The 12702-nt window shown below is 44.9% G+C and overlaps 1 protein-coding gene across 3 annotated transcripts in view; it reads left to right on the forward strand.

The window, feature by feature from the left end:
- Nucleotides 1-12315, forward strand: part of THOP1 (thimet oligopeptidase 1) — an 81500-nt gene extending 69185 nt beyond the window's left edge. For all 3 annotated transcript variants that reach the window (XM_063914289.1, XM_063914288.1, XM_063914287.1), the window contains exons 12-13: nt 11097-11233; nt 11831-12315. In XM_063914289.1, coding sequence (XP_063770359.1) covers nt 11097-11233; nt 11831-11989 — 296 coding nt within the window. In that variant the 3' untranslated portion in view covers nt 11990-12315. The remainder of the gene's footprint in view (nt 1-11096; nt 11234-11830) is intronic.
- The last annotated feature ends 387 nt before the right edge of the window (nt 12316-12702 follow it).

Consider the following 12702-nt stretch of genomic DNA (forward strand, 5'->3'; position numbering starts at 1 on the left):
AAAATGGTCCGGTTCTCACCTATATTTGTACCGGATCATACGCTTCTCCCCTCAAACCAGGATCTCTATCTTGTGGTGGCTCCAGACCTCTCATCTGATGGAAGGTCGTCCTTTCAGAATCCAGGATCGGATCCTGTTAACAACAGATGCGAGCCTCCAGGTTGGGGAGCTGTGACCCTGGGGATCCATTTTCAAGGAAAGTGGTCAAGTCAAGAAGCCTGCCTTCCAATCAACATTCTGGAACTCAGGGCGATATACAATGCTCTGCTCCAGGCCTCTCCTCTTCTACGGGATTAGGCCATACAAGTTCAGTCGGACAATGCCACGGCAGTGGCCTTCATAAACCAACAAGAAGGAATAAAAAGCAGAGCTTGCATGAGAGAAGTCTCCAAGATCCCACTCTGGACAGAAGCGAATGCAAGGGTGGTATCGGCCATTTTCATTCCAGGAGTGGACAACTGGGAAGCGGACTTCCTCAGCAGACACGACCTACACCCAGGAGAGTGGGGTCTAAACCCACAGGTATTTCAGATGATAATAGACCAGACATGCAGATCGGTGTATCTGTTTCCTCCAATTCCATTGCTTCCAATAATTCTAAAAAGAATAAAAAAGGAAAAGATTCAGGCAATTCTAATTGGCCCAAATTGGCCAAGAAGGGTGTGGTATGCAGACCTTCTGGCCCTAGCAGTGGAGGACCCGTGGCATCTGCCACTAAGGGAGGATCTTCTGCAGCAAGGTCCGTTCGTTTACCCGGACTTACTCCGTCTTCGTTTGACAGCATGGCGGTTGAGCGGGTAATTCTCGCCAAGAAGGGAATTCCCCATAAGGTTATTTCAACCATGATCCAAGCCAGGAAAGAAAACATTACCACTGAATTTGGAAGAAGTACGTCTCCTGGTGTGAAGGGAGACAGTACCCCGTAGCGGATTTCGATCTGGGTCGATTTCTACAATTTCTGCAGGCCGGAGTGGATATGGGCCTACGGTTAGGCTCCATCAAGGTTCAGACCTCGACTTTGTCTGCTTTCTTCCAAAGACAGTTGGCTACACTTCCAGAAGTCCAGACTTTTTTGAAAGGTGTTCTGCATATACAACCTTCTTTTGTGCCGCCTACGGCTCCTTGGGATCTCTCGGTTGTGTTGGATTTTCTGCAATCTTCATAGTTTGAACCATTAGATTCTATAGAAGACGAGTACCTTACATGGAAGACGGTCATGTTACTGGTGTTCGCTACGGCTAGGCGAGTTTCCGAATTAGGGGCCTTGTCATGTAAAAGTCCCTATTTGGTTTTTCACGAGGACAGAGCTGAGCTCAGAACTTGTCAACAGTTCCTTTCCAAGGTTGTATCGGCAGTCCATATCAATCAACCGATAGCGGTTCTGATTTCTCCTGACATCTTCCATCCAAAGTCTTTGGATGTCATGAGAGCCTTGAAGATTTATGTCAAAAGAATGTCTGGGGTCAGGAAATCAGACTCTTTTTTTTTTTGTGCTTTACGATGCTCAAAAGAAAGGACAACCTGCTTCTAAGCAGTCCATTGCATGCTGGATTAGACAGACTATGCAGCAGACTTACGCTTTAGCAGCCTTACCAGTACCAAGTTTCATTAAAGCCCATTCTACTAGGTCAGTGGGTCTTCTCTTGGGCGGCTGCCCGTGGAGTCTCGGCTCTACAGCTGTGCCGAGCTGCTACCTGGTCGGGGACAAACACGTTTGTCAAGTTCTACAAGTTTGATACCCTGGCTACAGAGGATACAGAATTTGGGCGAATGGTATTGCATGCGTCTCTGCACTCTCGCCATCGTACTTAAGACCCCAGTATCCCTTATGGACGTAAGAGAAAATAGGATTTTAATATACCTACCGGTAAATCCGTTTCTCGTACTGCAGAAGGGATACTGGGCACCCACCTCAGTGCTTCATGCACTTTTCTGCAAGTTACATTCTTGTGTGTATGTTGATCAGCTGTTGCTATCCATTTGTGTTTAGCCATTGCTAAACCTGTTTGTTGTTGTGTACTGGTTCGTTACTCACCTCTTCTATTGGTATTTCTCTGACGTCCTAGTGGATGCTGGGAACTCCGTAAGGACCATGGGGAATAGAGGGGCTCCGCAGGAGACTGGGCACTCTAAAGAAAAGATTAGGTACTATCTGGTGTGCACAGGTTCCTCCAGACCTCAGTTAGAATCTGTGCCCGGCCAGAGCTGGGTGCTCCTAGTGGGCTCTCCTGAGCTTGCTAGTAAAGAAAGTATTTGTTAGGTTTTTTATTTTCAGTGAGCTTCTGCTGGCAACAGACTCACTGCTATGTGGGACTAAGGGGAGAGAAGCAAACCTACCTGCTTGCAGCTAGCTTGTGCTTCTTAGGCTACTGGACACCATTAGCTCCAGAGGGTTCGAACACAGGCACCTGTCCTCGATCGTCCGTTCCCGGAGCCGTGCCGCCGTCCCCCTCGCAGAGCCAGAAGAACAGAAGCTTGAAGACAACGAAATCGGCGGCTGAAGACTCCTGTCTTCATTAAGGTAGCGCACAGCACCGCAGCTGTGCGCCATTGCTCCCAGCACACTTACACACTCCGGTCACTGTAGGGTGCAGGGCGCTAGGGGGCGCCCTGGGCTGCAATTGTGGTACCTTCTGGCATAAAAATACATATATACAGTCTGGCACTGTATATATGTAAAAACCCCCGCCATTTTTTTACACAGAAAGCGGGACAGAAGCCCGCCACTGAGGGGGCGGGGCCTTCTTCCTCAGCACACCAGCGCCATTTTTTCTTCACAGCTCCGCTGGAAGCAGCTCCCCAGGCTCTCCCCTGCAGTATCCAGGTACAAGACGGGTTAAAAAGAGAGGGGGGGCACATAAATTTAGGCGCAAATAAGACTTATAAAGCAGCTATTGGGTAAATCACTTATTGTCCGTGAAAATCCCTGTGTTATATAGCGCTGTGGTGTGTGCTGGCATACTCTCTCTCTGTCTCCCCAAAGGACTTTGTGGGGTCTTGTCCTCAGTCTGAGCATTCCCTGTGTGTGTGTGTGGTGTGTCGGTACGGCTGTGTCGACATGTTTGATGAGGAAGGTTACGTGGAGGCGGAGCAAGGGCAGATAAGTGTGGTGTCGCCCCCGTCGGGGCCGACACCTGATTGGATGGATATGTGGAAGGTCTTAAATGACAATGTAAACTCCTTACATAAAAGGTTTGACGCAGCAGCCTTGGGACAGCCGGGGTCTCATCCCGCGCCTGCCCAGGCGACTCAGAAACAGTCAGGGGCTCATAAACGCCCTCTATCTCAGATGGTTGACACAGATGTCGACACGGAGTCCGACTCCAGTGTCGACGATGATGAGGCACATTTACAGTCTAAAATGACCAAGGCCATCCGATACATGATTGTTGCAATGAAAGATGTATTACACATTTCTGAGATTAACCCTGTTAATACCAAGAGGGTTTATATGTTTGGGGAGAAAAAGCAGCCAGTGACTTTTCCCCCATTTGATGAATTAAATGAATTGTGTGAAGAAGCGTGGAGTTCCCCTGATAAGAAATTTGTGATTTCTAAGAGGTTACTGATGTCGTACTCTTTCCCGCCAACGGACAGGTTACGTTGGGAAACGTCCCCTAGGGTGGACAAGGCGCTGACACGCTTATCTAAAAAGGTGGCCCTGCCGTCTCAGGATACGGCCGTCCTAAAGGAGCCTGCGGATAGAAAGCAGGAAGCTATCCTGAAGTCAGTGTATACACACTCTGGTACTCTACTGAGACCTGCTATTGCTTCAGCCTGGATGTGTAGTGCTGTAGCAGCGTGGACAGATATTCTGTTAGACGACATAGATTTCCTCGACAGAGATACTGTTTTGCTAACCCTGGGCCATATCAAAGACGTCGTCTTATATATGCGGGATGCTCAGAGGGACATTTGCCTGCTGGGCTCTAGAATTAATGCTATGTCCATTTCTGCCAGGAGGGTCTTATGGACTCGGCAATGGACAGGAGATGCTGATTCTAAAAAACACATGGAGGTTTTGCCTTATAAGGGTGAGGAATTGTTTGGGGACGGTCTGTCGGACCTCGTGTCTACAGCGACAGCTGGAAAGTCGACTTTCTTACCTCAGGTTTCCTCACAGCCTAAGAAGGCAGGGGTAGAGGCAAGAAGCTGCACCATGCAGCCAGTTCCCAGGAACAAAAGTCCTCCCCTGCTTCCACTAAGTCCACCGCATGACGTTGGGGCTCCACAGGCAGACCCAGGTGCGGTGGGGGCGCGTCTCCGAAACTTCAGCAGCTAGTGGGTTCGCTCACAGGTGGATCTCTGGGCTATACAAATTGTATCTCAGGGATACAAGCTGGAATTCGAAGCGACCCCCCCGCAGTTACCTCAAATCAGCCTTGCCAGCTTCCCCCACGGAAAGGGAGGTAGTGCTGGTGGCAATTCACAAGCTGTACCTCCAGCAAGTGATTGTCAGGGTCCCCCTCCTTCAACAGGGAAGGGGTTACTATTCCACAATGTTTGTGGTACCGAAACCGGACGGTTCGGTGAGACCCATTCTGAATTTAAAATCCTTGAACACTTATATAAAGAAATTTAAAGTTCAAAATGGAATAGCTCAGAGCGGTTATTGCAAGCCTGGAAGAGGGGGATTTTATGGTATCGCTGGACATCAAAGATGCTTACTTGCATGTCCCCATTTACCCACCTCACCAGGAGTACCTCAGATTTGTGGTACAGGACTGTCATTACCAATTCCAGACGTTGCCGTTTTGCCTGTCCACGGCACCGAGAATATTTACCAAGGTAATGGCCGAAATGATGATACTCCTTCGGCAGAAGGGAGTTATAATTATCCCGTACTTGGACGATCTCCTCATAAAGGCGAGGTCCAGGGAGCAGTTGTTGATCAGCGTAGCACTCTCTCAGGAAGTGTTGCAACAGCACGGCTGGATTCTGAATGTTCCAAAGTCGCAGCTGATTCCTACGACGCGTCTGCTTTTCCTGGGCATGATTCTGGACACAGAACAGAAGAAGGTGTTTCTCCCGGTGGAGAAGGCCCAGGAATTAGCATCTCTGGTCAGGGACCTCCTGAAACCAAAACAGGTATCGGTGCATCACTGCACGCGAGTCCTGGGAAAGATGGTGGCTTCATACGAAGCCATTCCCTTCGGCAGGTTCCATGCGAGGATCTTTCAGTGGGATCTGTTGGACAAGTGGTCCGGATCGCATCTTCAGATGCATCGGCTGATCACCCTGTCCCCGAGGGCCAGGGTGTCTCTTCTGTGGTGGCTGCAGAGTGCTCACCTTCTCGAGGGCCGCAGGTTCGGCATACAGGACTGGGTCCTGGTGACCACGGATGCAAGCCTCCGAGGATGGGGGGCAGTCACTCAGGGAAGAAACTTCCAAGGGCTGTGGTCAAGTCTGGAGACTTCTCTACACATAAATATACTGGAATTAAGGGCCATTTACAACGCCCTGAGTCAAGCAGAGCCCCTGCTTCGAAACCGGCCAGTGCTGATTCAGTCAGACAACATCACGGCGGTCGCCCATGTAAACCGCCAGGGCGGCACAAGAAGCAGGATGGCAATGGCGGAAGCCACAAAGATTCTTCGATGGGCGGAGAATCACGTGCAAGCACTGTCAGCAGTGTTCATTCCGGGAGTGGACAACTGGGAAGCAGACTTCCTCAGCAGACACGACCTCCACCCGGGAGAGTGGGGACTTCATCAAGAAGTCTTCCAACTGATTGCAAACCGATGGGAACTGCCACAGGTGGACATGATGGCATCCCGCCTCAACAAAAAGCTAAAAAGATATTGCGCCAGGTCCAGGGACCCTCAGGCGATAGCTGTGGACGCCCTAGTGACACCGTGGGTGTACCAGTCGGTATATGTGTTTCCTCCTCTTCTTCTCATACCCAAGGTACTGAGAATAGTAAGAAAGAGAGGAATAAGAATAATACTCATTGTTCCGGATTGGCCAAGAAGGACTTGGTACCCGGAACTTCAAGAAATGCGCACAGAGGACCCATGGCCTCTGCCTCTCAGACAGGACCTGCTGCAACAAGGGCCCTGTCTGTTCCAAGACTTACCGCGGCTGCATTTGACGGCATGGCGATTGAACGCTGGATCCTAGCGGAAAAAGGCATTCCGGATGAAGTTATTCCTACGCTGATAAAGGCTAGAAAAGACGAGACAGCAAAGCATTATCACCGTATATGGCGAAAATATGTTGCTTGGTGTGAGGCCAGGAAGGCCCCTACAGAGGAATTCCAGCTGGGTCGTTTCCTGCACTTCCTACAGTCAGGGGTGACTATGGGCCTAAAATTGGGGCCCATAAAGGTCCAGATTTCGTCCCTCTCCATTTTCTTTCAAAAAGAACTGGCTTCACTGCCTGAGGTTCAGACGTTTGTTAAGGGAGTGCTGCATATTCAGCCCACTTTTGTGCCACCAGTGGCTGAAATCCCACTGGTTTGAGCCACTTAGGACCGTGGAACTAAAGTATCTCACGTGGAAAGTGGTCATGCTGTTGGCCTTAGCTTCGGCTAGGCGTGTGTCGGAATTGGCGGCTTTGTCATGTAAAAGCCCATATCTGATCTTCCATATGGACAGGGCAGAATTGAGGACTCGTCCCCAATTTCTCCCAAAGGTGGTATCATCGTTTCATTTGAACCAACCTATTGTGGTGCCTGCGGCTACTCGGGACTTGGAGGACTCCAAGTTACTGGACGTAGTCAGGGCTTTGAAAATATATGTTTCCAGAACGGCTGGAGTCAGGAAGACTGACTCGCTGTTTCTCCTGCATGCACCCAACAAGCTGGGTGCTCCTGCCTCAATGCAAACTATTGCGCGCTGGATCTGTAGCACGATTCAGCTAGCTCATTCTGCGGCTGGATTGCCGCATCCAAAATCAGTAAAAGCCCATTCCACAAGGAAGGTGGGCTCTTCTTGGGCGGCTGCCCGAGGGGTCTCGGCTTTACAGCTTTGCCGAGCGGCTACTTGGTCGGGTTCAAACACCTTTGCAAAGTTCTACAAGTTTGATACCCTGGCTGAGGAGGACCTTGTGTTTGCTCATTCGGTGCTGCAGAGTCATCCGCACTCTCCCGCCCGTTTGGGAGCTTTGGTATAATCCCCATGGTCCTTACGGAGTTCCCAGCATCCACTAGGACGTCAGAGAAAATAAGAATTTACTCACCGGTAATTCTATTTCTCGTCCGTAGTGGATGCTGGGCGCCCGTCCCAAGTGCGGACTTTCTGCAATACGTGTATATAGTTATTGCTTAAATAAGGGTTATTGTTATGAGCCATCCGTTGAGTGAGGCTCAGTTGTTGTTCATACTGTTAACTGGGTAAGGTTATCACAAGTTGTACGGTGTGATTGGTGTGGCTGGTATGAGTCTTACCCTGGATTCCAAAAATCCTTTCCTTGTAATGTCAGCTCTTCCGGGCACAGTTTCCCTAACTGAGGTCTGGAGGAGGGGCATAGAGGGAGGAGCCAGTGCACACCAAATAGTACCTAATCTTTTCTTTAGAGTGCCCAGTCTCCTGCGGAGCCCGTCTATTCCCCATGGTCCTTACAGAGTTCCCAGCATCCACTACGGACTACGAGAAATAGAATTACCGGTGAGTAAATTCTTATTATTTCCTCTTTTTCAGTATGTTCTGTCCTTCTGCACAGTTTTCCTAGACTGAGCAGGAAGTGGGCATAGAGGGAGGAGCCAGCACACCCTGTATAAGTTTTATTGTGCCATGGCTCCTTTGGACCCCATCGTACTAGGAGACCCCAGTATCCCTTCGGGACTACGAGAAAAGGATTTACCGGTAGATATATTAAAATCCTATTTTTACTTGGAATAATAAAGTCTATTGTATCATATTAATATAGGCAGCCTCAATTTGTTCCTAGTTCTAGAAATTGTTGTGTATTTCCCTCTGCACTATAAGAGCAGACACTGATGTGTTGGATACTGTGATGGGTATGCCTTAACGTCAGCATTAATATAATGACAGATACAGAGTAATGTATATATGCTGGGCCACCAAGACTTTGGGGAACCCTGTTACTGGGAAGCCATGACCACTGGAAGGGGTGTGGCTATGATCCCCTCATTTTGTATGTACCAATGATGTGCCACGGAAAGTGCACTTGGCACATAGCTTCGGCATCTACAGTGTACTCTCCTGCCCCTGCTATCCAGGGCCCCACAAGAGACCCTGGTTAATTGTACCTGCTGCACCAACTTCCTCACTTGGGAAGGGGGGGATGTGAGACTAGCAGATATAGAGACAGAGAGATAGATAGATAGATAGATAGATAGATAGATAGATAGATAGATATACATACATATACAAATAAAATGGTTGTCGGAAAAAATCAGCCCCTATTGAATAGGTCGGAACCCCTTCTGCTTTGTTTCTGCCGGAAGCTGCCGTCTTTACAACAAGACGGCGCCTTCCGACAGTTATTGAATACAGCCCATAGACCGATATATATATATGTATGTGTGTATATATATATATATATATATATATATATATATATATATATATATACTCTCACTCTCTCTATATACAGGTTGAGTATCCCTTATCCAAAATTCAAAATCCCACATTTTTGGGTCCCCTACTGAGATAATGACATATATATTATATATTATGTGTATATATAGATATATTATTTAGATATATAATATACATATATCTGTGTCAATATCTCAGTAGTGGAACCAAAAATGTGGGATTTAGAATTTTGGATAAGGGATACTCAACGTGTATATATATATATATATATATATATATATATATACTAGGGATTGTCCACACTCATGTGCTGCATAGAAAATTGCTGGGGTAGCATCCAAGTAGGTAGGACCAAGGCCCTACTCCAACACAAATCCAATAAGAAAACAGGAGCACTCACCAGTCTTTAAAGTAGCAAAGGTTTTTTAATCAGGTCATCAAAGCAGAGTTCTGATCGACGTTTCGGTCTATATGTAGACCTTTGTCAAGATAGTTAAAAACTGAACAGATTACCCTTATATACCCTACATGAACCCACCCACCAATTAATCAAAGCAACACCCCTACACCCCAAATCAAATAATAATAACAATCAACATATCGCAGATATATATATACCATAAATAAACCAATAATTGTGGTGCCAATCATCATCTTACCCAGCTCCAGTCAAAATATAGATGTCGATCTTGTGTATAACATTAAAAACACATTTTTAGACTTAGTGCTCCGGCGTGCGTTTCAAGGCATCCTCACTTCCTGCCTATGGAGCGCATCAGCTGACCGGAAGTTAGATACTATCATAGGGACAGAGCGCCGAGACCAGAGCAAAAGATACATTATATTTTTACTGATAAGAAGAGGTGGAGATCGGGCGAAACTCCTGTTGAAACGTGAGGCGGCTTGGATACACCGCTTAGACACTATAAGACCTCGTGGCCTGAATGATGGCATCCATTACAGTATCTTTCTGGAGTAACCCTGGACCTTTTTCTATATTTTTTATATTTTTTATAATTTTTATTTATTTTTGTGATTTTTGTTTATCTTTGGATGGTGGCTTATCATTTATTTTTCAATTTTTTTTTTTTTTTTTCATTTTTTCATCTTTTCATTTTTGTATTCTTATATGGTCTATCTTCCTATTTGTCAAAAAATATATATAATATATTTTCTTCCTTTTTTCCTTAGTTGATATCAATTACATTTGATTTGGCTCTGTAGATTTATCTGTTTATTAATTAGATGATTTACCTTGATGCCAATGTCACCTTGCCTACCCAGTCTAAATTTAGATATTTGATTAAACACTCTATTGCCAGATTATCATCTTTTGGTTATTAGTGATTATCAAGTTTTACTTATTATACTATGGGCATCTGTGATGTTTCAATTATGGTTTAAGAATATTAGATTGTCTATATTCTTTACTTGGGATATATATAAAACTTTTATCCTCTGGGCTCGGCGCTCCGTTTCCATGGTAGCGCCGGACATATGGTCAGCTGATGCGCTCCATAGACAGGAAGTGAGGATATATTTGAAACGCACGTCGGAGCCCTTAGCTCATTTGTGTGTTGCTATGGTAATATAGTGGCTCTATGTGAAGTAGCGGTCATGTGATTCTATGCAATATACTATGAGTTTCTGTGATACTCTCAACTATAGTTGAGATTGTTTGATTGTCTATGGGAACGTGCAATATTATTATCAGTAAAAATATAATGTATCTTTTGCTCTGGTCTCGGCGCTCTGTCCCTATGATAGTATCTAACTTCCGGTCAGCTGATGCGCTCCATAGGCAGGAAGTGAGGATGCCTTGAAACGCACGCCGGAGCACTAAGTCTAAAAATGTGTTTTTAATGTTATACACAAGATCGACATCTATATTTTGACTGGAGCTGGGTAAGATGATGATTGGCACCACAATTATTGGTTTATTTATGGTATATATATATCTGCGATATGTTGATTGTTATTATTATTTGATTTGGGGTGTAGGGGTGTTGCTTTGATTAATTGGTGGGTGGGTTCATGTAGGGTATATAAGGGTAATCTGTTCAGTTTTTAACTATCTTGACAAAGGTCTACATATAGACCGAAACGTCGATCAGAACTCTGCTTTGATGACCTGATTAAATAACCTTTGCTACTTTAAAGACTGGTGAGTGCTCCTGTTTTCTTATTGGATTATATATATATATATATATATATATATATATATATATATATATATATATAATAGAAGAACAATGGCGGCACTCTGGAAACTTGTTCAAAGAGGTGAAAAAATCAGTGCAGTTGATTAAACTGCACTGATTTTTTTCACCTCTTTGAACAAGTCTCCAGAGTGCCGCCATTGTTCTTCTATTATACATATGCTGACTGCTGTGTCTGCAGGGAGGGCACCGGAGCAGGAGCCTTGCTCAGCCTGTCCAGAGGGGAGTGCCAGACTTGTTTGTTCCATATATATATATATATATATATATATATATATATATACCCATATACCCACACCTAGTTATATCCATATTATACATGGTAGCAGCTGCATTTCTACCTGTTTTTCCAACCATCACTCTTTTGTTCAAGGGACAAATATGCCTGCGACTTTTGGACATCTTGCGGGAGGATATGATGCCCAGTATTATGGATATTTGTGGAGTGAGGTATTTTCTATGGATATGTTTTACACACGCTTCAAACAGGAAGGAGTCATGAACCAAAAGGTAAAAACGGTAGTCTGAATCCAATAAATTGCAGCACATTATAATTATACTGTAGATACTGATGATTGCTCGGTCAACAGCGGATAGATATTTTACATGATTAATGTTATCAGAACTTTCATTACATGTTTAGGTAGCTTAATGGAATATCATGGCGCTAACCATATATAGTATTATGGGTTCCTTATATACCACCAATCATATTATTCCCAAAGCCAATTAACCTTCCAGCATATATTTGGAGTAAGGGTGGAAACCAGAGTGCTTAGAGGTACTGCAAACACTGAGAGAACGTACAAACTCCAGACACATAGGACCCTGGTTGGAATTAACACACATGACCACCCCTTCTTCTGTTAACCACTATGCCACAGTGCCATCCATAAAATGTTTTCCCAATCCTTGCAGTTGCAACCATTGTTGGAAGCTGCTTGAGGCTCAATAACCGTTTTTTTTTTTTTTTTGTTTGTTTTTTTTATTGCGTAATGCATATTTGATGCTTCATTTGATAATTGGATTGTGATAAATATTTATGCTGGTTATATGGTTTGTCTGAAATATACTGCATTTTATTTTTTATTTCGTAATTCCCTTCAGGTGGGTTTAGATTACAGAAATTGTATCCTGAAGCCTGGGGGATCTCTGGATGCCAGTGTTATGCTGCGTAATTTCCTGGGTCGTGACCCAAAACAGGAAGCATTCCTTCAGAGCAAAGGACTTATGGACCTGACCTGCTCTGTGCCTTCAGCTTGTTAATAAACTGGAACATTGCTTATCCACCAGACCGAGCATAGATTGTTCTGGGCACACGAACTGTAATTTGTAACAGGTGTCATACACGATAAAACCTCAAAGTTGCTGTACATTAATTATCCAGTCATCTGTATTTTAAGGGTCAGAATTAAATAATTTTGATAATTTGTATCAATCATATGAACACTATTAAAAATATGTAGATATTCGAAGACTCTTCGTGTAATACGGTTATTACTGGGGTTGTCTCAAATTACACCTAGTCAATTTTAATAAAGAATGTAATGGAACAAGATCTATTCGTATACAAATAAAATATCCAAAACCAATATACTGCCTTTTTTTCTATGTTTTTATGAAAGTTCTATGAAGTTAATAGTCACAGCATTACTGTCTATACATACTGTATATTATGTATTTCTCTAACGTCCTAGTGGATGCTGGGGACTCCGTCAGGACCATGGGGAATAGCGGCTCCGCAGGAGACAGGGCACAAAAGCAAGCTTTTAGGATCACATGGTGTGTACTGGCTCCTCCCCCTATGACCCTCCTCCAAGCCTCAGTTAGGTTTTTGTGCCCGTCCGAGTAGGGTGCAATCTAGGTGGCTCTCTTAAAGAGTTACTTAGAAAAAGTTTTTAGGTTCTTTATTTTCAGTGAGTCCTGCTGGCAACAGGCTCACTGCATCGAGGGACTTAGGGGAGAGATTTTCAACTCAC

The sequence above is a fragment of the Pseudophryne corroboree genome, chromosome 1, assembly GCF_028390025.1.
Source record: "Pseudophryne corroboree isolate aPseCor3 chromosome 1, aPseCor3.hap2, whole genome shotgun sequence".
NCBI classification, from domain to species: Eukaryota; Metazoa; Chordata; class Amphibia; order Anura; family Myobatrachidae; genus Pseudophryne; species Pseudophryne corroboree.